This window comes from Watersipora subatra, chromosome 10 (assembly GCF_963576615.1).
Source record: "Watersipora subatra chromosome 10, tzWatSuba1.1, whole genome shotgun sequence".
NCBI classification, from domain to species: Eukaryota; Metazoa; Bryozoa; class Gymnolaemata; order Cheilostomatida; family Watersiporidae; genus Watersipora; species Watersipora subatra.
In genome coordinates, this window is record NC_088717.1 from 49059259 (window position 1) to 49086386 (window position 27128).

The 27128-nt window shown below is 36.3% G+C and overlaps 1 protein-coding gene across 2 annotated transcripts in view; it reads right to left on the reverse strand.

Annotated features, from left to right (window-relative positions):
• The window catches only part of LOC137406448 (peripheral plasma membrane protein CASK-like), a 107327-nt gene that overhangs the window by 13165 nt on the left and 67034 nt on the right, over positions 1-27128 (reverse strand). For both annotated transcript variants that reach the window (XM_068093032.1, XM_068093031.1), the window contains 3 exons: positions 13777-13974; positions 5010-5174; positions 1990-2058 (listed from right to left, as the gene is read on the reverse strand). In XM_068093032.1, coding sequence (XP_067949133.1) covers positions 1990-2058; positions 5010-5174; positions 13777-13974 — 432 coding nt within the window. The remainder of the gene's footprint in view (positions 1-1989; positions 2059-5009; positions 5175-13776; positions 13975-27128) is intronic.

A 27128-nucleotide genomic window follows, 5' to 3' on the forward strand; every position in this document is an offset into this window, starting at 1 on the left:
AATCTTCACCTCTCTGAACTCTGAACCAATCTCCACCTCTCTGAACTCTGAACCAATCTCCACCTCACTGAACTCTGAACTAATCTCCACCTCTCTGAACTTTGAACCAATCTCCACCTCTCTGAACTCTGAACCAATCTCCACCTCTCTGAACTCTGAACCAATCTCCACCTCTCTGAACTCTGAACTAATCTCCACCTCTCTGAACTTTGAACCAATCTCCACCTCTCTGAACTCTGAACTAATCTCCACCTCTCTGAACTCTGAACCAATCTCTACCTCTCTGAACTCTGAACCAATCTCTACCTCTCTGAACTCTGAACCAATCTCCACCTCTCTGAACTTTGAACCAATCTTCACCTATCTGAACTCTGAACCAATCTCCACCTCTCTGAACTCTGAACTAATCTCCACCTCTCTGAACTTTGAACCAATCTTCACCTCTCTGAACTCTGAACCAATCTCCACCTCTCTGAACTCTGAACTAATCTCCACCTCTCTGAACTCTGAACTAATCTCCATCTATCTGAACACTGAACCAATCTCCACCTCTCTGAACTCTGAACTAATCTCCACCTCTCTGAACTCTGAACTAATCTCCACCTCTCTGAACTCTGAACCAATCTCCACCTCTCTGAACTCTGAACCAATCTCCACCTCTCTGAACTCTGAACTAATCTCCACCTCTCTGAACACTGAACCAATCTCCACCTCTCTGAACTCTGAACTAATCTCCACCTCTCTGAACTCTGAACCAATCTCCACCTCTCTGAACTCTGAACTAATCTCCACCTCTCTGAACTTTGAACCAATCTTCACCTCTCTGAACTCTGAACCAATCTCCACCTCTCTGAACTCTGAACTAATCTCCACCTCTCTGAACTCTGAACTAATCTCCATCTATCTGAACACTGAACCAATCTCCACCTCTCTGAACTCTGAACTAATCTCCACCTCTCTGAACTCTGAACTAATCTCCACCTCTCTGAACTCTGAACTAATCTCCACCTATCTGAACTCTGAACCAATCTCCACCTCTCTGAACTCTGAACTAATCTCCACCTCTCTGAACACTGAACCAATCTCCACCTCTCTGAACTCTGAACTAATCTCCACCTCTCTGAACTCTGAACCAATCTCCACCTCTCTGAACTCTGAACTAATCTCCACCTCTCTGAACACTGAACCAATCTCTACCTCTCTGAACTCTGAACCAATCTCCATCTATCTGAACACTGAACCAATCTCCACCTCTCTGAACTCTGAACTAATCTCCACCTACACGCCTACCATGGTACAACCAATCAATTCCACTGCCTATATATAAGCCAGTTAAATTAGCTCACACTGCCCCTAATTCTATCGGAAAGAAATGGGTGCGGAGAGAAATTGTTAATCGTTTACAACATTCATAAAATCAACAAAAGCTTTTAATCACTTCTGATAACTGAATATTAATTTGAACCAAAGCATCAGTAAACTTAAAAAAAAGGAAACTTAAGAATCCATAACAAGAATAAAATGACAAATTTGTTGAATTCGTATTAACCACAAAGATGATTTACAATAGTGTTATCCTATAACGCAATAATTGAATTAAAAACCTCCGCAACATTTAGAAATTTTTTCTAAATAGATCAATAAAAATGGCAGAATGTGATAAATTATTTTCATAAATAAGCTAATGAAAATAAGCATACTTCTAAAGCTTTGCTTCATCATCTATCTAATAGCTTGTGGAAGTCTACAACTCATTCAAAATCACTCTATGTTACTCTTTACAGGCAGTACAGCAGTACTCTATTAATAGCTAAAATTATTAGCAAGACTCTAAAAAACTACCTAGCACTTACTTGACAAACACTCGTAGCAATGAGCAGGAACACGAGCATAGATTTTGGAGTTGTCCACTTAATCAATTATGATAAACTTACTACCAACTTATTCTTACTGCTTTAACCAATCAGAAGCTGTGGTAACACGGCTTACCTCGCAATTGGATGAAGGAGTCCGGTAACTTGGCACTATTTTAAGGGTCACGCTGCCCCTAGCCTCTTTCTACAAGGCAGCAGGCAAACAAATCCAAGCATCAACAAGGAAAGCTTAAAAATCAAATACTTACTACCGCAGTTGGGCAAAAGTATTTAACAACAAGAAGCATGATGTATGAACTAGATATAAAAAAAAACAGAAGTTGTTTTCTTTACATACAGTAAAACTACCAGAGTTTGAATAAAACAAATGAATGGCAACAAATGCAGGTAGACATCTTGAAGTGAAGATACCTATAACTACTATAAACATGATAGGGTATTTACACCATAAAAAGTGATAAGCTTTAATAAAGACAAAACTAGACTGCTAATATTAGACTTCATTTGTAACAGATCAGCTACAAGAACAGAGTATTGTTCACAGATAAATGACACACGTTTAAGCCTTTTGCACATATTATAAAAAAGATCAGTAGATTGATGTGAAAGTGTTGCCGCAGCATAAGAACCTGCATTTGAGTGTAGTAGTACATGTAGTTGCGCAGCCCCCGCCAGATTTACTACGGAACTTTTTTCTATGCATTGTTTTTATAAAATTAAAAAATGTATATGCGTAATCAGGAGGCTAACGCGACGAAAAAAATGAAAACCAGACTACAGTTTTCTTTGTTGACCGATAAAATGGTCATTTTATTCCTTATCTAGTATGGCAGTGACAAAAACAAAGTTCACCATCCGGTAGATGTATCAGCTGTCCTTGAACCCTACGCAAGTTAAAATTAAGGACTATCTAGAAAGGCGGCAAACAAGTACAAGATAAGCGCTGCGAGCCAAGCATTGCGGCACATGATTACCTTCGGCTGCAATGAGCCGTCTGAGTCAAAAGCGCTGTGGGTTGACACGACCTTCACCTTAAAGAGTCCCCTAGACCTGAGCTAGACACGACAAAAAATCCAAATAAACTTGTAGAGGGCATGAATAAAACTAATATGTAGCCTATGACAACTCACTTAGCATAATAGATCAACCAGCTACTAAGCTAAAACGATAGCCATTATAAAAACTGTTTAAAAACAACTGGCAGCTACAAGCATGAGACTAAACAATTCCTAAATGCTTCAGCAATATAAACAAAATAAATTCTAAAAAATATTGCACACTAACTTTGATCCGAATTAGGCGTTAAAATCTGGTTTAAAACATGGACCAGCAGTTGATGTTCTTTTATTTCTATGACATTTTAATTCATAGATCGTTATTTTTCCAACTCTTTGCACAACTGTAACAATGAGGGTGGTTTGACGGTTTTTTGTAAAATGAAAAACCGTTTACAAAATACTACATATAACAATAAAATATTACATATTTGCAATGAGCAAAATGTGTCAAGTATATTTCTAGCTACTTACAAACTATTATTGTCGTTACAAACATCATATCATGACCGAGATAAACATGTATTAATTTCCTTAGGCCACGCTGAGCCTCAAACTAGTTCAAAACAGCTGCAGTTGCCCTCAAACTGCAGTAAAATCTTGTATAATTGTTAGTTGTGGAAAGTTTTGTGACAAATAGGCCTATGTTAGAATTGTAGCCATTAAAAAAGAATTCTTACTGTGTCCAACAATGTTTTTAACGAATAATTGGGATAATCATAATAATGTTTATTTACGGTTCATAAACATGTCAAGACGTTTCATGATGCTTTCCGGATCTTTAGCAGGAATAATTTAATCTGTCATCAACATAAAACAAACGTACTTAAACATTTTGATATGAAAACTGCTCATCAATGCTATCATATGTGCAAAAGTGGCGGTGGCAGACGTGTGACATCACCTGAACCTGGAGTATTTCTACTGCGATTCTGAACTTGTAAATGTTTTATCGATTAGATAAACTCACAAAGAGTAAACAGAATCTAATTATAAAACAGGTTAAATATGCGGCGTTCGAAAGAAGAGTTGGCTAGTGAAAACAATAAAGCTGATCGCTTATTAAACGCAGAAGTGAGGACAACTCCTTTACCTGGATAAATGACATAGATCTGTGTTTACCGCCGAAGAAATACAATAATGCGTCTATTGGATTTAATCTAACAGACTAGCCTATATACCCAACCACCCCCTTCATAGCTACACCCCACAGACTACAACTGGAACCAGACAAATATTTTACTCGTCTTATATCTAGAACATTGTTGTATAATAAAGATTTCTGTTTTAAACGCTACTGAACTACCATGTTATTATTATTTTATAATTTCATTTATTGATTATATTTTATTTGTCCCGAATGACCTGATTTGCCTTTATCAGCATTGATTGGCGAAATAAAGTTGAGGTCAAATAAAAATCTGTCGACCGTGTAGGGTGACAACCAAAGGACGAGTATGAAAGCATTACCGTACCAGAATAAAAACCATGTTAAAGTTGAGCCCGAACAAAAATTGTAGTAGATTTTATCAGAAAGTATGGATATTTTTCTATCCTTTGCAATTGTTTTTGATGTCTGAGGTGATCCGACTGCTAGGATGTTTCTAGTTTAAAATCAACCAAACTTGATTGCGGTTAAAAAGTTTGAAAGAGAAAATGTGCCGAAATGGCGTCGCTAGTCGCTATCGTTAGTATAGTTGACATCGGCTATTGCGTTCAAGTTACAGCGTTACACACCTCCATTTTATCAGTCTTTTTGAAGCTATAAACGCCATCATTGCAGTTTCGCTTGATCTGAGCGTTTTATCCGCAATCAAGTTTTATCGACGTTAACCTTGTAACATCCTGACAGCCAGACCATCTCAAACATCAAAAACAATCACAAATGATAGAAAAATACTGATACTTTCTGATAAAACCTACTAAAACGTTGAGTAAGCTCATCCTTGAAGCAATGTAGTCATGAAACTGCGGAGCAAATAGGATCAAACAATTGTTAAGCAGAATAGAAGTCAACAGCGTAGCAGCACGATAAGCAACTATTGAGCAATGGGAAACTTTCACCATTGGGAATACTTACAAGCAGTTGCTGGAGAGCAGATTCTGTTTGTCCAAGAACTGATTGGCCGTTAATCTCTCTTAGTTCATCCCCGACATGCAGAGTACCTTGCCTGTGAATCATTCCTCCATGGAGAATTCTAGCGACTGTACATTTGCCACTGTCTGCCTTCTTCAGCGTGATACCCTGAAAACAAGTTATGTGATAAGACTCGATCAGCCAGCATGTCGACAGCAGACATTCCATTAAAACATATCGCTCTGTCCTGTTACAAAGATCTACACGTTGAAGCAAATTTGCTTTTCAAATAAATGTGTTTCCCTTTAGTAATGATCATGCCTCTCTTAGTAATGACTGTCCCTCTCTCAGTAATAATCATATCTCTCTTAGTAATGATCGTCCCTCTCTTCGTAATGATCGTCCCTGTCTCAGTAACGATCGTATCTCTTTTAAGGCTGGTTCACACTACATCGTTGTATGTCAGCGTTTTCCTTTCGTGTTTATCGTTGATTATGTGAATCGATGGCCCCGACGAAGCAACGTGGCCACGTCGGGAAAGTTTGCAGCTGTCAAACTTCCTGATAATTTACCGAGCATCGATGACTACCTTTCAGATGTGAACCATTTTGGCGATGGTAATTCGCGGCCACGAATAGCTTGATTTATTCATATCCGTTTATGATATTCGCTGCGGGACCCATAATTTTTCCAACACATGAAAAAAAGGTTATTTGGCAAAAATTTAAAAAGCGACATGGAAACGCTGCGTCACAAAGTGTTTCCTGATGCAAACGGGATAGGTTTGTGATAGTGTGAACATCATTATCATCGACGATCACCGAAGTATTGTGGCATCAACGCCAAGATACGGCGATATAGTGTGAACCAGCCTTTTGTTAAAGATCATCCTTCCTTTAGTAACGATCGCACCTCGCTTATTATGATCGTCACTCCCTATGTAATGATCGTCTTTCCCTTAAAGCCTGGCTACACACAGCGATGAAACACGGCATTGTGAAATGACTATTGTGCTGTTTTAAAATGAACATGTTGCTCTATGTAGGTAGAGATAATACAAATGCATTTATGATTCGCTGAAATAGTTTAATATTACAATCTCGATTATATTTCATTCACTTTCGATGCATGCTAGTTGTGTTCAAGATGGGCTTCTGAACGACGATGACAACAGGCTTCAAATAAACCGCTATTTATATAAGGACAGACATATTCTCACTTGTAAGATATATATACAAAGACTACTAGTATATGTTGAACTGTTAAGAAATATATTAGATAATTTTTTCAGTATATATATATATTATTATATATATGCTAATAATGGCAATGCAATATTATATTAATAATAATATATATAATAATATGTTAAACTGATCATTTTGCAGTTCACTTTATGTCATGAACTTGGAATATTTTTGTACTATGTTATTTTCATCATCAATGTACAATAATTCTTGTTTGAGTCAAATATGGCGATGCTAATATTTGGGCAAATGCTATCATATGTTCAGGATGATTCATGTTACACACATCCTGATTGTACTTCAATAATAGTGCCGGAAAACTGACAAGGGCATCATGGTCTTCACAACCAAGACCGATGCTCATTGGTCAATGTGTTTGTCAGCATTTAGTAGAGTTGGTGTTTACCCATAGCATGTATCTATGCTACACTTTTAGTAATAATTAACCCTCCACGAGTCATGACCACATAATGAGTACAAATAAACTCTATTCTTATGTTAAACTGCACGTCAATGGCACATTTTAAAATGTAGGAAGGAAATACAGATGAGGTAAGAAGGTAGAGACAACATGTCAACAGCAGACTTAACCAACACATCATGATAGAAACATATATGCTGAATATGATTGTTAATTTATGATTGTATATATGTATATAGAAACATCTATGCCGTATTTGCTTGTTGATATATGATTGTATGTCTGTGTATCGAAACATATATGCTGTATATGCTTGTTGATATATGATTGTATATCTGTATATAGAAACATATATGCTGTATTTGCTTGTTGATATATGATTGTATGTCTGTATATAGAAACATATATGCTGTATATGCTTGTTGATATATGATTGTATGTCTGTATATAGAAACATATATGCTGTATTTGCTTGTTGATATATGATTGTATGTCTGTATATAGAAACATATATGCTGTATATGCTTGTTGATATATGATTGTATATCTGTATATAGAAACATATATGCTGTATATGCTTGTTGATATATGATTGTATATCTGTATATAGAAACATATATGCTGTATTTGCTTGTTGATATATGATTGTATATCTGTATATAGAAACATATATGCTGTATATGATTGTTGATTTATGATTGTATATCTGTATATAGAAACATATATGCTGTATATGCTTGTTGATATATGATTGTATATCTGTATATAGAAACATATATGCCGTATATGCTTGTTGATATATGATTGTATATTTGTATATAGAAACATATATGCTGTATATGCTTGTTGATATATGATTGTATATCTGTATATAGAAACATATATGCTGTATATGCTTGTTGATATATGATTGTATATCTGTATATAGAAACATATATGCTGTATTTGCTTGTTGATATATGATTGTATATCTGTATATAGAAACATATATGCTGTATATGATTGTTGATTTATGATTGTATATCTGTATATAGAAACATATATGCTGTATATGCTTGTTGATATATGATTGTATATCTGTATATAGAAACATATATGCTGTATATGATTGTTATGAAAACTAGAATGCTGCGTGATAGGCTGGCAATAAAATTAATTCTAAAAAATTGTACCAATCAAGTTTAACGAGTGTAGCGTTTGTTCATTATTAAGTACAGCGAGTGTAGCTGTTTGTGCTCATGAAATATAAGAACACAGGTTTAGATGACAATGAATACCCAGAATACACCAATAACAAATGTGACATGTTTCTATCAGCTGGCACTGTAGACAGCACTCTGGCCCCAATTAGGAACAGGAATTAATTTTTATAGATGAAGGATACAGGATTCCAATTAAGAACAGGAATTAATTTTCATTGTTGAAAGGTACAGAATGCGAGTACCGAATGTAACACTTCACCCAAGCTGTAAAAATGCTGTTGATTGGACTAAACTATTTATTGATGATACCCTGAATCTCTGAAGCCGCATGAATCACTTCCACGTGTCAAAAACCATAGATCATGCATGAATAGAGTGCCTGTCAAAAATTCAGAACAAGCTCCAACTGGTCCCGTCAAGCGCAACCAACTCTTGACTTGAGTGAATAATATTTCATGTGAAAATGTATTTCTTTGCTGCTGGATCATTCACATTGTTCATTGGCTACATTTGGAAGAGAGAAAAACAAACAAAAATAGGAAGAAAAGTGTTACTTTCTTGACATAGAAAAGCCCTGTTAGACGTGGTCTTCACCACATCTAGAGAGTCATAGATGCTTTCACTATATCAAAGAAAGAGCGCTTTTTATGACACGTGTCTTGTGAGTTTTGTTTCTCACAAACTTTTACTGAATGTTTCATTCTTACAAAAGATGAAAACCTCACTAGCGAATGATGGGTAAGAAATGCCGAACACAACGTATTCCATTTTAAACATTTACTACACTTGAGTTGTTCTTATTTCAATTTGAACGCTGAACTGAGAGAGCAAGCATCCTATCTCTTTCGAGGGTTGTAGGAGGGATTTCGGCAAATACCATATCGGCATCTTTGTTATTCCAACATGTTCAGCACATCGACCACCAAATTTGAACTTCGAGAAACATTTTTGTTGATGTTGTATGACAGAAAAAAGCCATATGGAGGGACAAAAACATCATGTTCGACATAAAAAGGTGAAAAACCCGTAAAACAGGGACGCCTCAACTCTGGGTGCACTGTATTTTAAAAATGAGCTTGCATCAAGTTTTAGTAGATTTTATTAAAATGTATCAGCTTTTTTTATTATTTGTGATTGTTTTTGATGTTTGAGGTGATCTGGCTGACAAAATGTTTCAAGATTAAAATTGACAAAACTTGATAGCAATTAATATGGTCAGATCAAGCGAATGTGTGATTATAACATCTATAGTCGCAAAGACACCAGAAGAATAGAGACGACAACGCCGCAACTTAAGCGCAATATCTGATATCAACTATTGCAACGATAGTAACTAGTGACATCATTTTGCACATAATTCTTTTCTAAGCGTTTAATCGGGATTCAGTTTTGTCGATTTTAATCTTGAAACATCCTGACAGTCATATCACCTTAAACTTCAAAAACAATCACAAATAATAAATAAATACCGACGCTTTCTGATAAAATCTAAGAAAAATTTGGGCAAGTTCATCTTTACCAGTAACTTCCAGGATGCTACAATGAAAACAATTCAAAACGCGAAGATAACATTATCCTATATAGACGGCACTGTCATCGTAAATTGGACATCCCTGTTCGCAAGTCGAAACATCTATAAAACGATTGCTCTGAAAGAGGTTGAAGAGTTAATTAAAAGCTGACCCATTAATAAATTATATCCGGCTGCACTGTCAGCATCATCTCAAAGGTTTCAAGTTAATTGATCAACTTACTAGTCAGCAATATCACAAATCAATGCAAGGAATTGATGATCTATAGGCTGGTTGGAAAGACTCAATTAACCAGATATCATGCTGTGAGAAAGCTAGACAGACAAACCCCAGTACAATCATAACATTTATCGTTCATAACATTTATCGTTCATAACATTTATCGTTCATAACATTTATCGTTCATAACATTTATCGTTCATAACATTTATCGTTCATAACATTTATCGTTCATAACATTTATCGTTCATAACATTTATCGTTCATAACATTTATCGTTCATAACATTTATCGTTCATAACATTTATCGTTCATAACATTTATCGTTCATAACATTTATCGTTCATAACATTTATCGTTCATAACATTTATCGTTCATAACATTTATCGTTCATAACATTTATCGTTCATAACATTTATCGTTTATAACATTTATCGACTGCACTATGTATCTACGACACGGGTCTTGTGAATTTTGTTACTCATAAACTTTTACTGAGTGTTTCATGCTTACAAAAGATGGAAACCTCACTAGCGAATGATGGGTAAGAAATGCTGAACACAAGCTATTCCATTTTAAACATTTACCACACTTCAGTTGTTCTTACTTAAATTTGAAAAGTTCCAAACGCCTCGCAATACCTCCAACATAGATATCCTTATTTTTTCACAGAGCGCCCGGGTTAATCCCCAACATGCGATTTGTCCATTGAAGCCCTTAATGCACAGTAACTCAACGTGTGCACAACTCCAAATCCGCCCCATGGAAACGTAGTGATGGAATGAGGTGACCCCTAGATATCTTGTACCAATCTAACTTAGAAGAAAACTGGAAACCTTGAACGGTTAATGCTTGAAGTTTCTATCCTCTCTCTAAGACGACTGCGTCGCGCTTTTGCAATGACCCGATAAATGAATGTCTACTTTATTATAAGGAACATCGGCTAATACATATTGGTCATTGCAATATTATAAAAAGGTCGTTTTTTCAAGGCCTTCACTCAACTTTCTGAACGGATAAATTCCAACTGAAACGATGCCTGTTAATAGTCTGCCGGCATTTTATACCTCAAAACGAGGAGTTTCATACAATGCAGAATGAAATTCCATAAGTATATCTAGCTAAGTTCTAATTACATCGCATTTGGATAATACAAACAGCCCAGTGGTACATATAAGAATCAGGACATGACAACTCCAGAAAGATCATGCATGATCATTTAGAAAGTTTGAAAACATTCATTTCAGCCCTTTAGTTTATAAAACTACTTGAAATAAAAACATATTTGTTCTAAACAGTCTGTTAACTTGGAAGCGTATCCCAATATATTTACGATGTGGCAACTCCGCAAATAGTAGCACGATTTTAACCATATGCAGCAAATCAAATATATTACATTCACATCAAACAAGATGCCTTATTAAATCATTATCAAGTGATGAACTAGTTCTCTTTATGGCCCTATGATCTACTGTGGGGATGATCTATGATCTACTGTGGGGATGATCTATGATCTACTGTGTGGATGATCTATGATCTACTGTGGGGATGATCTATGATCTACTGTGGGGATGATCTATGATCTACTGTGGGGATGATCTATGATCTACTGTGGGGATGATCTATGATCTACTGTGGGGATGATCTATGATCTACTGTGGGGATGATCTATGATCTACTGTGTGGATGATCTATGATCTACTGGGTGGATGATCTATGATCTACTGTGGGGATGATCTATGATCTACTGTGTGGATGAGTAAGTTAAGCGTTTCAATGGAACTTCATGTTGCGGATTAACGCTGGCGCATTGCAAAAGAAGAGAATGAATTCTACATCGGAGGTCATAGCGGCGCACTTTGTCTCGTCAAACCGAAATAGGAATGACCGAAATTCGGAAAATATTTTAAATGGATTATCTTGCGCGAAACTTTCAAGAGACATTTTTATTTTTCACAGGCAAGAAAAGTTTGATAAAAATTAACCAGTAACAAAACTCGATTGGCTCGCGGGTTTTTGGTCATTTCCATCTTGCGAATAACGCAAGCTTGCGGATAAACCTTGGAAACAGTGATAATTCAGCTCTGATATAATTTCATCTTCAACCTACTTTTAATGTGCAATAGAAGAGGGGTTACGAGCGTTGATAAATTATATAATCAGATTACCGCAATGATGCTATCAAATAATATGCTATAAATTTGCGAATTTATAAGTTATATACATGTAATGATAATGTATTAAATGCTGCAAATATATATTCATTAACAAATGACATAAACGAATCATACTTATATTATATGCAGAAACAAAAGTTAACTTTATAAAAACAAAAAAATTTCCATTGTTTGCTCGGATAGCTGCGTTCTGATTGGTGCTTTTGATGGAACGAATATCTTCTAGTCGTCCAATACCTTCCACAATGTCTTCTGGCCTCAACTATTCTTCTGCACTGCTGTAGGCTACTAGTCGATATTAGTGTCGAAACAATTTTTTGGCAGAGCAAAACTTTTACGCACTGCATGCATTTAGCACAATTGCAATGCATAAAAGTTTGCTCACTAAACGTGACCCTTGTCCCAAAACTTGCAAACCGTTTTTTATATGTATGTTTTTCATAGTATTAAGATCGGGTTAAACAAGGAAGCACTATTAGCCTGAGAATGTTATTGGTTATTTCTATGGTGTTGCTATCAAAGTTTCAACTGAAAAAAGTGAAAAGCTTTGGAATTGAACAATGAGAGAATTGATTATTAATGTAAACGACTTATTTTTAATACGATTTTGTGGACACTTTTTTACTGAGCACTTGATATTATGGGTTCATAAAGATCAAAGATAGTCAAAGTGGTGGTCAAATGGAAACGACGCTCAAATAGAAAGTGACGCTCTATTTTTTAAGCCTTCTCTCATAGTGGCGATCAAATAGAGGCGGCGCTCAAATAGAGGTGGCATTCAATTAAAGGTTTTGCAGTAGGCTTATTTATTAGATCAAGATATGCAGCAAAATTTGTACAAATACTTCAAACGGACAATTAGCATCTAGTTATCACATCTTGCCAGACATTATTGACAGCACAGCGCGTGTTAAAAGATTAAAATTAGTAATTTTGCTTACTGACCTATTCTCAGATTCACAATGAAATTTCGGATGAAAATGAATGAAATGATCCACATTTAGGCAAAGACATTTATTGCAAAACACGCTAAGTAGGCCTATGCCTGAGTACTATGCCTGTGCTATGTCTACTTCCATGTCATGATGACATCATGATGTTCTTGTGGTGTTCCACAAGAACATCATGATATGGAAACACCACAAGAATAGCCATCAGGCTCTTGGTGCATTTAGTGTTTCCTGCATGCACTGAGTCTACTACTCCTACTACTCCTAGTTCCATGAGCAGGATTGTCATTCCTACCTAATAAAAACAAATTTTGGAGTCATTTGATGGCAGAATGTTCATATACACATAACAAATCATCAGCCAAACTGTAATTGGCTATAAATCTTACAAATTCTTTCACTCAATTGATAGTTGTTGTATTGCTATGGAAACGATAATATAAAAGTATTTTGGTCAGCTAAATTATTTTCATTTTACTAGTTACTAAGACTTGTGCTCGCCTTTTTCTTCTTAATGATCATCAAAGGTGTCTTGATCTTCATATCTACCATCCTCTGAATAAGCTTCATCACCGGAGCTAATGGCAATGCAAATGCAAACAAAATGGCTGAAAACCGCTCGTAGCGTAGTACTTTTTAAAATGTGAATAAAAATGGTGTAGTGCCTACAGACACTTACAACCTAAGATAATCTAATCAGGGACTAAGATGTCCAAACATCAAATAAAACAATTATCTTTCCTATGACATTATTGAACAGTCAGTAGACTATGTCCAAACCTGCACCCCCTTGGAATGCCGGTTGTTCCGGGATCAGGGTGAAGGGGGGCATACCTCCTCCCGAAATATCCAAGTTCAGACTTGAAAAAGGTTAACTTACAAACCTTGTCCACTGGGCATATAGACTGGGAAAATTGAAAGGAAGCAATTTTTACATATATTGTCCTTAGAATACTACTATAATCCCACAGATGGAGGGCTACCTGGGAGAGATGTGGACAATCTAGAAATCAAAGCTCACCAGTGGGTCATCAGAGTTGCGCTGAAACTGTACAAGCCGTACTCTGGTAATGTTATCCATGTTAACATCTTCGTTAAGTTCTGCCCCAGCCTCACTGCTATCTCCATTTAGGTAGGGCATGGGTGGAGGGGGTGTGACGCGTCTCGCGTCTTCGCTGTACAGCTCTGTGGCTATCACGTCATGGGCTTCTACCAGAGACTACAAGCACAAGGCGATGAAATTCTCAGAAGTTTGTTGTTGAAGATTTCACAGATGATTTAATTGCTTGTAATACCAATGTTTTAGGATAGTGCCTGGTAATCTCAATAATAAGCAAATACCAAGCGAGTGAACAAACAAGCCCTTTTCTTGAAATTTCAAACAAAATTATTGACTTTACAATACTCATCAATAACATAAATCACCATCAAAATGCTTTGAAGATGAGCCTAAACAAAATTTTAGTAGATTTTTGAGAAATTATTGATAATTTTCTATCATTTGCAATTGTTTTTAAAGTTAGAGGTGATCTGACTGCCAGGATGTTTCAAGATTAAAATCATCAAAACTTGATCACAGTTAAAATTTTCATATGAAAAATACATGCTGAGATGACATCAATAAAGATGAAGTTTATCTTTAGGATGAACATGCAGATGTCCTTAAGATAAACTGGAGGACGGCAGATTGCATTTATCACACCTTCATAGATAAAATTGATTATAGTATGCTACATCTATGACACCTGCCTACAACTCACCTGCTTCCAAGCTGTTTCTACCACACTCACCATGTCTAAAGACGCAACAACACTCACAAGTACCTGCTGAGACTAGTCGAGGATGGAAATCCACAACTAGACATCAGTTTACAGGTCCCCCTAAACTTTAGACTACAGACTCGTTCAAATCCTTCATAAGTATTGAGTGGCTATAAAACCAGCCCGCTGACTTTACGAATAGAAGAAACTGATGCACCAGGCAGCATCTATGAAAGTGATGCAAGGAGTCTATTAATAATGCATGACATAATGAAAGAAAGTCAACTACCTACGCTGGGCTAATGAGAGTACTAGCAGGTAACACGGCGGTCTAATGCTAAATGGAAACACCCGCTGGGAAAACTGCTACAACAACACGTTACGCAACGATAGATCAGAGCTAGATATCTTAAAAAAAGTATTTGATCAGGTTACTCTCATATCTCATGCGAACGCTAACCTCTATGGTGAAACCTCCGACATGAACTCATGTCACCGCTGTGTAATCGAGTAAAAAAAAACTTGATTTCTTAGTAATTTTGCTAAAAATTAAAATTAGTTATTGTTACTAGTTATAATCATTATAATAGAAAAAATCACTTAGCTGCTAATAACAAGTTCGATGAAAGACGTATGATGAGACGAGATGGATGCCAGAGAACCGATTATCATGCACACCTCAGCCCACCCACTCAATTTATTTCATCAACGTATATTCCAATGTTTATAATTATACGTGGATAAATGAAAGGCAAGCCTAGATCATTACCTCACTTATGAACAGATACGATATAAAGGATGAATGTATATAGCAACCAATTCAGACATAGTTTGAAAACCACGAGAGAGAGAGAGAGAGAAAAAAGGAAACAGAATGGTTTTTGAGAGACTAGAGCAACAGCCTCAAAAATGGCACTTACCCGACTGACACTAACGGCTAAGATAAATATTTTGGGTGAGTCGACTGCAGACAGCTACTAGCTTCAAGGCCAACCCATCATGGCAGCAAACTTATCTAGTCTTTCATTTAATTAGTTGAACACTTACTGTGATTGCTAATCTAATTAGTGGAATAGAGATCTCTGGGTGGATGTAGATGCGTGAATGACACCCTCAATGCATTTCCAGTGCTCTGATAGATTTTCAATGCGACTAGGTCAGACCAAAAACATTCATTTGCTGAAAATTACATCAACATGGTATGCCATAATTAATATAACTGGATTATTCAATGCAGTAGATTGACCGCTTTGCCATTCGTCATCTCTTCCATCTGATACTGTCATGTAGGTTTCATATAATGTCTAACTTTACCAGTAGTTGGATCTGAGGAAGATAGAAGTTGGAGAAGGAGTGTTATGAGAAGGTGAAGATGGACGCTGCTGCATAAAAGGACATGCAAAATTAGGTCTACGCTGATCACTGAATGTCTTTCAGATAGAAAAGCAGTGCTGGCTACAGGAGGTGAGATAAGGGTTGACCAGATGGCTTATGAGGGACTCATTGAGTTGGAACCATGGTTGGTTGGCCACAAGTTAATGCGGTAGATTAAGCTCGGTTCTGAGTTTGATCTGATCCAGTATCTACTTAACTTACTGAAGGGTGACGGTAGAGTATTACAGTAACTGGTTGTGAGTTGCAACTAGCAATTCTTCTGGTATCTTAGTATAGCCCTGATGATCAGAAATCTAAAAGCTGGCTCACACTATACCGCCGTATGTTGGAATTGTCCTCTCGGCCATTATCTGTCGACTATGTACACCGTAAAGTTACAGATGGTACACAGATGGTAAACCTTCCTAATAGTTTGAAGAGCATGCCTGTGAAATGTGGTCGTGTTTGGCTGTCTACCCTAGGACACTTAGGTATTCGTCTAATCTAACTTTCGCGGAGTCACCCGCTCACGAAAATTTCATGAGCGAAGCTAAGCTATCACAACGAACGAGCGAAAACGCGGAATTAAATAGCTTTGTTCATTGATAGTCCAAGAAACAAATGGCAGCTAGCGATCAAATTGCATTATCGATCTCGCCCACACAATTCTACCTGCGGTTCACAATTACAAACAGTCCCAAATTGAAAAAAATTTCTTACTGGTGAACCGAACCTGAGGAATCTAATTATGTTTGTTCCACTGCATTTATTTTCACATCACTATATTTTCGCACTCATCAGAGCTGCGAAATTAGGTTGCAGTGAAATTTTACTCTGTATGCTACTCACGAAACTAAATACTAGCGAAATATAAGTGTCCTAGGGTACATTGCTTGATCTACATTTTGTTACATGACAGTCGCTGCAGGACTACTATCTAATCATTTCCATGTCAGCATTGTATAATGAGAACGCTATGCTGCAGAATATACATACGCTGATATAAACACAGATGGGTTTGTGATAGTGTGAACATTGTAATAGCAGATGATCACAGAAGTATTGTGAGATTAACAATGACATTCCGCGATGTAGCGTGAACCAGCCTTTAGAGACCTTTGAGGAGTATTTTACAAATTATTGAACCAAATATCCATTTAGAGGATACAGGAAGAGTCTTTTAGCACGTGTGTCCACAAACTTGGAGTTATCTTCCATATACCGTTTCCAACAATAATTATGCTGACGACATGAACATTAATCTATCATTTAATTGCGAATGAATCCAATAAAAAAATTTGCGCAATAAAGCAAGCGTTTGGTTATCATAGCATATAAAACATTAAAGTATTCATAGAGATCTCCGACCAAGGCTTTTGTCGGTACATTACCACACATGCGCTTCTCCATCGTCAAAAGACCCTACCCAACTTATAAAGTTACACATTAATGTATGTTTTCTAAAATCGTGAGAGAAACGTGATTAGGAACCGAAAGGCTCATCTGTACCCAAATCGTCTACCCCTACATGTAGGCAATCGGAAGGCACCCTAGGATGAGTTAACCAAATTACTACAAGTCGCCTACCATAAACTATATGACTATCAAAATCTCTATTGCCCTACTGCACTATTTGACTATTGTTTATTACAATGTCTTCTTAAATATTATTCACATAATTACTTCATTTTACAAACATTACAAATTCTCAAAGACAGTTTTCAAGCCATCAGTAGTAATAATATATCAGGAGATATGCCTTAAGCACCCAAAATATTTTCCATATTGTCTGAGGTACCCAAATTCCAAATTCATAGAAATAACTGCAAGTTTTCTATATCTTGAGCAAAACTTTGAATAGACAAATAAATGATATCTATACTAGTCGAAATTATACCAACTTCATACTAGTAGTTAACCAAAAATGCATTACACTCACATGACAGCTGTATAGCAAGTGCCTGGATGAGAGCATATGCATAAAAGAAACAAAAAAACTTAATATAGGGACATGTTGAGACAATTACGAACATTTATGACAAAGAACCCACGAAAGTATGTTGCAACACAGTAAAGCTTATAACTGCATTTGAAAATTATGTTGCGGTAAGTTGTGGAGCTGTAAAGCAAAAAATAACAACAACATGACGTATAAAATAATATTAATCTCTTTATTTCATTCTCTTACTTTTATACAAGACTACGTTTTTTTCTCAAAAAATGAAAGACAACAAAGTGCCTATGCAGTGAAAGACAACGACAATGCCTCAGCGGTGAAAGGTGATACGCGAGGTGAATAATTATGCCAAAGAGTGTGAAGAAATACAAGCAGATGAGTAGAGTACAAAGCACTGAGTGAGATCTTTACATGCCTCAATATGTGAGCCGTAACAAGTTCTGTGTCCATGTGCAGGTGTACGGCTATCTCGTCTAATAGAGGGCTGCACTACCTTTATCACTTACCGACTGATATAATGAAGTGTAGATAAGAAAAACATTTATAGCTTTTAGCAATGTCCGGATACGCTTACGAAATAAATGACTTGTCAAAAAGTGGATAGAACAATGCTAGCCAGTAATAAAACATACCAAGAAAGATATTGCATGAGAATGCCAGAAGCAAGAATTCATAAAATTTTCGAAAACCTACACTCAGATGAGAGCTGCATAAAAAAAGGAGTAAATCAAATTTCTTGTTTTTAGAAAATGACGAAAGATATGCAGTTATACCTCATCATACGAGGCATACTTTGACATGCATTCTGGGACTGAGCTCGTATGTCAATGCAATATTTTTGATATAAAGAAGCTAAGAGTTAGTACAAACTAATCAATTACTATACCATGAAAACCATCTGAAGACAGGATATTATGATGGAAAACCATGTATTTAATTGTTGTTATTCGGTATTTACACTCACCAAGTGAAACATTTGTGTATTTGGTGGTTATGATCTGCAGTAAAATGTAACATTACTATGTACTGTATGGAGTTCTTCTCTTCAAGACAGACATAGTGGCCAATGGTGGTGTGAGAGACTTGACAGAAATGTATTCGGTATACTAGGATTATTGTAATGCTACGTAAAACAAACTTAGAATTTAAATGAATTTAGCTTACTAAACACACACTTGAAGCTAAGTTTTAATATTTTACTAAACTTACCTTTAATTTAGCTATTGTCCTATTTTTTTTTATCTATTTCCATCTTGGCGCTTTTTGCCTCGGTTTCGCTACAACTTTTAACCCAACTTATTAAAACTTTTTCAAACCGATTTGGCTAGAAAGACTGATAGATAATGTTCTCGAAAGAGACCTCTCGTATACTTGGCAATTTAATGGCCATCAAGAACCGACTTATCTGCTCATATTTCAAAGGTTTTTCTTATTTCACGGTAGTTACTTGCTCAAAATTTAGCTCCTATCTCGATTCTCTCATATGTTGGAGCAGTCGTATGTTTATGTATGTTTATGTATGTATAAAATATCCTATAGGGGACACCGGGGTAGGTTGATCATTGGGGCGGGTTGATCATTGGATTTCTTGCCGCAGGTATTATGTTTATTTCATGAGTTATCCTTTTACTATGTTAGAAAACCTTTACAGAAAAGGTAAATGTCAACTCAGCAGATGAAAACATGAGATAAAAAAATTGAAGCATTTTTTCTATTTTTTCACCTTTTTATTTCATATTTGATGCTGACTGGGCATCAAATACTGGACACAATATTCATTGTTGAACATTCATATGCCACAATTTATTTTAACAAGATATGTGTTTCAGCATGCCAAAATAGTGCATACCTAGTTTCAATGCAAGTTTTGTAATTTATAAAAATTCTACAACTGACACATCGGGGCAGGTTGATCATTTGCATTTTGGGGCAGGTTGATCATTTGCATTTTGGGGCAGGTTGAGCAGTGATCAACCTGCCCCGTGGTATTTTATTTTTCATGAACAATAGTTATTGTCCTATCAGGTATCCCATGATAGACTGATATGGTTATAAAGTGAACTGCTCTACTAGCCATGTATATGTGCATGCAAGAAATGATTGTATCAAGACAATTTAACCACCAGATAGGGTTCCTAAGATAAAAGCCTTGAATTAGGCAAATAATTTTTTGTTTTCAGTAACGCTCAAGGCCATATTATTTGAAATATGATAAATTAATTGTTGTTATAGGACTTGTTTGTAATTTTATAGTTCACAGTTGGTGGTCTAGTATTTAGGAGCAGCCTTCTCCCTTAACTACTGATGTTCAGTTTTTGACCTATTTTTTCACACAGCTGTTTGCTATTGTCGCTTGTACTTTTATTAGCCAATCATATATTAGTGAATCTTCACATGTAAAAGTGATACTCATTCACTTTGTCTCTCTTTTTCTAACTGGGTGGTCACAATAAAGCTTGCTTAGCTAAAAAATTGTTTTTCAAATTCTATCATTATTTATGTACTTGGTCATTATGTTAATCCTCTTGATTCTCGATAATTGCTCATCTCATGTTAGCATTCAGTCAATCTCAAATGCTAAAGAGAATGTGATAGTAATGCTCACAATACCACTCAATACAAGCCATCGACTCTAAACCCTAAGCGTTTTGATATATGGACCGTTCAAAGCATGCAATAACACAATAACCATGACCAAACCATATGGATCTTCAATGTAAGTGAGTTCATAAAGGATGCCGCCAGAAACGCCATAACCCCTCGAAATATTCTGTCAGGGTTTTAAGCCACAGGAATATACTCTTTCAATTCTGGCATCTAGAAAAGAATCTGATTTCGTAGCTGCAAAAATCACAGACAGATTTGAGCCGGAAAATGCTATAGACCATTAGGTAGATGTTCCAGATTCGCCTGTCGCCTCAACATCTAATTTTGTAATACCAACGGAGTCCACTTCACAAGTCCAGGCTACTACTCCTCTAGAGGGATAAAGAAATCAACCAGTGAAGACCAGAACGATAAATATGTTTTTTCCTCAGATCTATTTCCAGTGCTCAAAGCTGGCATCCTTGAAATAGGTTAGCGAAAAAGAGGTTGAACACTCTTACTGACTGACACCCCGACGAAGCTACATCTAAAGGCCGAGGCAGCCCAAAGGTCTTGACCAGCCAGTTGCCCAGCTGGGAAAAAGAAAAGAAAGAGAAGCAAGAAAGTAAAAGCTCCCGAGTCATCACATACAGAACCAGAAATAGAGTTTCCTAACCTATCAGATGAGGAAGAGACTGATGTTATCCCAAATTTCAACGTAAGAGTTGGCAACTACAGGCACTGTATGTGTCGGTCAAGGTATACGGTAAGACACGAAACCAATATATAAAGTATGTACATATTGGCTATGATAGAAAGTGATAGACATCTGTTCACAACCTTCCTGAAGAGAATAACCCCCAGCAAATATTCTACAACTGAAGAAGAACATTCGGTTGTTGGCTCTGAAGTTATGAGAGTTCTCCCACAACCAATTGCAGGTCGGCGTTTTGTGAAAACCCATGAGGATGTTGATGCCGACTAAACTATCCATAAATGACAGTCATTGTTTTGTTACACATATAGTTATTGCACAGACATGCAGAACTCTTTTAGTTTATCTGCTTACTAATTTGTGAAGAACAGGGATACTCATTCGTTACCTAAAATTACAAGTTTTCAACTTTCTTGCACCTCAATGTTTTATGTTCACTGTTACCAATAACTACATAAATGCTGCATAAGCGTTTTTGTTAGTTGGAAATTGTACTTGTTACATGAAAAGTAGAGTTTAGTTCTGCTAAGTCCTCACTTTTATGAAAACCAAAAGGAAGGTACTTTTTAGTGAGTTTAATTTCATTATTTTACATTCAGCTTTTTCTTTACTGAGTGTGTAGCCCTTGCTTACTTGGCTACTAGCTTTTTATGTTATTTTGATATTGTGTATTCTCATTAAAATGTGCAGTTATATGACTAAGAATCATTAAAATCCACCAAAAACATAAATTTGGTTGTGAGTGTTTCAAAAATGGTTCAAATTCAAGTTTTGCTCAACCTGTCCCATGTAAGATCAACCTGCCCCACACCAATGCTCAACCCACCCCATATGTGATCAACCTGCCCCGTTTTTTTGGGGCTACTTTTACCATCATGGTTTGGTGTCAGTTGATTCTTGACATCAATGACTTCAGTGGTGGCTAGTCACATATACTCTGCATCTTTTTCCCAATTTTGAAGTCGTTTGATCCATTGGGTGAGAACTTATAAAACTTTGTCAAAACAGCGCTCAACCTACCCCGGTCTCCCCTACATACACACCTTACAAAATTATTACAGCAATTCTTTTTAACAAATAATGAGGTATTCAGAAAAGAAGGAACTAACGTCATTATATATTGAAACTTACAAATGTGCATGCGGTGAGATGCTATAACAGGGATTCTCGTCAAATCAAGCTAATAATCTGAACGCATGCGTGGGAGGAATTATCAGAGCTGGTAACCATGAACATATAACAGAGATACATGTACTTTTGTCAGGAAAAAAGTGTTCACCATTTCAATGACTGACAAATGTGTTTTAAAACACTAAAAACATCCAGCAGGCTACTTTGAGCTGATCACACCCATATGGACGCTTCGCGGTACCTGAAATAGTAAGTTAGCATAGAAAAACTGAATCCTACAAAATCAGCTCTCAAAGGCATGGACGTTCTGGCCAGGGTTGGCTCGGTTTAAACCGAGTGGTTTAAATCCGGTTTAAACCAACCCGAAAAAACCGGTTTCTATGGTTTTTTCAATATTTTTTGTGAAAACCATAATATTTTAAGCTCCTAGTGGTTCATGTGCGGTAGAAATGCAATTATATGTAATTATCAGCTGTGGAAGTTCGTTTAAGATATAGTAGTAAATTGATGGCAGAGCTCAAGTTGAACCTACATGAAATCCTAGCACAACAACGAATTAGTGAATTTAATTTTCAATTGGTTTTATCAAGTGATATGATGATCTCTTTACTGATGAAATATAAAAACCATGTGAAATATACTAATCCAATCATCGTCTCTAATAATGAATGAATACTTTCTCAAGTCTAGCCAGTGAGAAAGAATTACTTACAATTAGAAATTAAAACAATAAAATCCTTTTGGGCAAAAGCTTCAAGTTTGCAAACTAATATTTCATTTATTGGGCACAAGCCAAAGTAGTTGGATTGTTAGAATTCAGTTTATCAAGTTTGTTGTGTTTTGAAAGGCAAAGGTTTTAAGGCAAAACGTAATAGGCGTGCTGTCATAACGCGAGGTCACGCAGCTAGGCTTAAAGCTCACGTAGCAAAATGTCAAGCTGAAAACACCAATTTAGACAGTGATGCTAGTATTCAGGTGATAGAAGTTGAGTCATCTGCCACTGCTCCAAACACTGGCAATGCATTTGCATTATGCTCTGCTCCACACTACCACACAACTAATCACTTGGATTAAAGTTCCTACTTATACATAGAGCTCTATGTAAAATATTCACTTTATGTGATAAGATTTCTGCTCTGTATTTCATCAATCATGTTTGATTAAAGATGTAGTTGCTTCAAAAAAGTCAATTTAATGAAATTAGGACCCATAAAAGGCTAAAACATCAGCTACAATTTGATGCCATTTTTGTCTTTGTAGATCAACCCTGTCCAGAGATATATGCGTTTGAATGAGGCTCTCTTTTAAAAAGCTCGCGTTCCAGCGGGTGCCTATTTCGTGACTTCACAAGCAAGATATCTGAAACGAAACCACGAGCGATAAATATGAGGTCGCTTCGTTAGCCAATCATGAGCGCGAAATCTTTATATAGGCCGTAATAAATGTTATCACTCGTAAAACGCGTTGTCTGTGATCTCGAAGAATCTCATCGTTAGAGAATTCTCAACGTTACTGATTCAACGCGTTTCAACAATTACTAAGTTATACATAGTTTTGTATAGCGACTGCGACTCAGAGTTATTTGAGCAACTTTTAGTAAAAGATTGGAGTAGACAGCCTATGGCTGTTGACAGGCGTCAGCAGCGTTTTGCTGCAGAGGAAGACGGAATGGAGGTAAATTAACTTAGAGTCTTCTATACTTGAGTAAATATAATATTTTTATAGTCATAAATACATTTACTAATTAATAAAATGATAATTCTTTGCTATCTCCAATCATCGTTTCATAGCTTATCTGCCGTTTTACCTAGCTTTAATATTTTTTTAGAATTTTCTTTGGTAAATTAGAGTCATGATTACCAATTATTTTCACTCGTAGGAAGTGGGTAAAATCGATTGATCATTGCAAATCTTTAATTTCCAGAACCAAAGCTTCGAATCATTGGCTTGGCTTGCTTGTGCCTTTATTAAATGTTTATTTGTTTTTAAAATTACACTCGCAATCTATTTAACTCCCAATTTGGAAGCTGTCAATAGATACGCTTTAGAATGACATATCTATGAATGACATATATTTATTGCATTTTTTTTACTGATTACAGAATGTTTATGTCGTCCCACAAGCCGAAGAAGCTTTGTCAGTGTGGAAACTGCCATAAAGTGGAAAGAGAGACTTGAATGCGTGCTGCATAAGCCATGCTGTTTTGTTTGAGTTTGTTGCAGTAGATGAATTTGTCTTATTGTATCAGCTAATACTATCTGAGTGGCCACGACTTGATGAATATTTTTAATAAAAGTTTTATGCCGAGATGAAAATATTTTTGCTTGTAAAAATTATATAATAAAATAATATTGTTGAAGATAATGCAAAACATGATTTGCAGAATATTGTAGTGAATTGGATATGGTATATGGATGTCCGCAGAACTGGAGAAGGTGAGTTCAAATCCAGTTTGCAGCAGACTTCTCATCCTTAAAACTCTATCCCTGTCTATATTCTTTTCAAAGACGTGGCTTGCTTATTTCACTTCGGTAGTATTCGGTAAGAATACTACTAGTAAGAAACTAGTACGTAGACGGTGTAGGCAATGATATACAGCCCTGCCCCAAAGATAGGCGACAGGCATAATGGGGGCGGGGCTTATAAGAGGCTGTATATCGTTAGTATAATGGGTAGCTGCTGATACAAAGACCACGTTCTACATGGTGACTTGACAGAATTACCGTAGACCGGTAGAATTGGTAGTCGGTACCCAAATGTTTACACAACATTTGGAGAAAGTGAGTAGAACAAATTTTCAATTTTCGTTATTTGAGGCCTTTGAAACATTCATAATAATGCATCTGTAGCAGGATTTAAAATTTTACTCTAGCCAACATGAGCGAATACAAAATAAGATATATGCCAATAGAGCCGCGTAAGACTAGACTTTTATCGCAAATAGCCGATGTGAACACGAGAGATAGAGACAGGTTGCCTAACACGTGACATCATTTTGGGCAAGTCTGGGCACGTTTTTGTGGCCTGAGCGTTTTTACGGCGATCAGATTTTTTTGGTTTTAATCTTCAAATATCTTGGCAATGCGATCGCGTAACACAACAAACAACATATCAACTGATAGAGAAAAAAAAATGCTTTCTTTTAAGATCAACTTAAATTTGACGCAACTACATCTTTAAAGACTCATTTTGAAATTTCCATGTTTTCTTCCTTTTTTCCCATTACAACTCCCACAGTACCATCTTTAACATATGATTCCACATATGTATGTTGAATACTCAATCATGCAGCAATTATAGTAAGTGATGTTAATTAGACTTAAAATTGCAAAAACCTTGGTAAAATTATAAAAAACATAAAAACCGGTATAAACCATAAAAACCTGGTTTTTTCATAAAAATCGTGTTTTTTCCAACCCTGGTTCTGGCATGACCTTGCAGTGCCTAAATAATATCGAGAATACCCAAAACTTGTGTTTCGAAAGACAGAGTGCAAGTTAGAATTAACTGGGCACACAAAAGGATTTGACAAGGAGCGTTATAGTTTCGTTTGGCACTTGTCTGCCTGCAACGACAAGTTGATTTTGAATTTTTACAAACAACCCAGGGCAAATACTGAAATATGGCACTTGGAAATTCAGAGAACAACTTAATGATTGCTGGTTTAATGGAAGACGTTGAATGAGTCATATTCAGAGATGACGCAAAGAAGCCAAGAAGAATTGAAACAACCAAGAAGAATCGCCACCGCTGTCCCTTTGTCCCGTCATCCCCTTTGTCCGAAATCCCGCTATTTTCCTAAGGTTTTTTTTAAAAGTAGGCAATTTTTTCCAAAAGTAGATACTTTAACCCTGCACAAAGTAGACTCAAATGTTCATCGAGGATACCAAGGAGCAAGGGCTATACCAAATCAGGCTCAATATGTTTTGAAAATCGCCAAACATGTTTTGTTTTAACAAGATCGAGGACAACATAATGTTGGTTATGGTGAGTTCAGAAAAGGTGAACGGCTAATTAGTCAACTCATCAACTACATTACCTGTCACTGTTTATGAGCTGTTTTTTATTACCCGTGCAACATTGGAAATTTCCTAGTACTGTATACATGTATTATCTCAAAAAGATTAGACTATCCGCTACAGACAAAAGCTTCTGTGACATTTCTGAAAAAGCTTATAGTGAAAACGGAAATATTGGTTGGACATCAAAAAATGATTGGATTTTGTCAAAACTGATGTCATAATATTCGAGTCAGCCTTGCAGCCTACCATTCCGTAAAGGTTGACTTGCAACAAAATTCACATTACAGTTATTTAGTCTCAAAAGATTCACCGTGTCTTACTCTGCTGTGTTGCAACTGCAAAATATGTGGAAATGTAATTACAAGCTCTTAAAAGCTCAAAGACGAACAGTTAATCGCCGCCATCACGAAACCGCCATAGATCGGAATCAGTTTATTTCTCTGATGTAGTCAATCCATTGGGTTATTGTTTTGACACATGATGTTCTCACATGAATTAAAAGGCCAATAATAGGATCAATATATAAAACTTCTCGCAACACTAGTTGATGACAAACACTTCGGGTTTTACCGAAGAACCCTTACCGAATATAGATGCTCGCTAGTTTACAGTTGTGTTTCGGGTTGGTCTAATCGTCTAGTCGTAATCTGATCATGTGACCCATACTTCCTGCTGAACAGCGTGATTAATTTCTGCAGCACTTTTCTACTATTGCAGGTGACCAACAGGCTCATCATGTTTATCAGAAGATGATATTCACTCCTTCGAGCTAAGGTTAAAAAATTAAACAAATTTTTACGGTAGGTTTGGAGATATCAGCGCTCCAA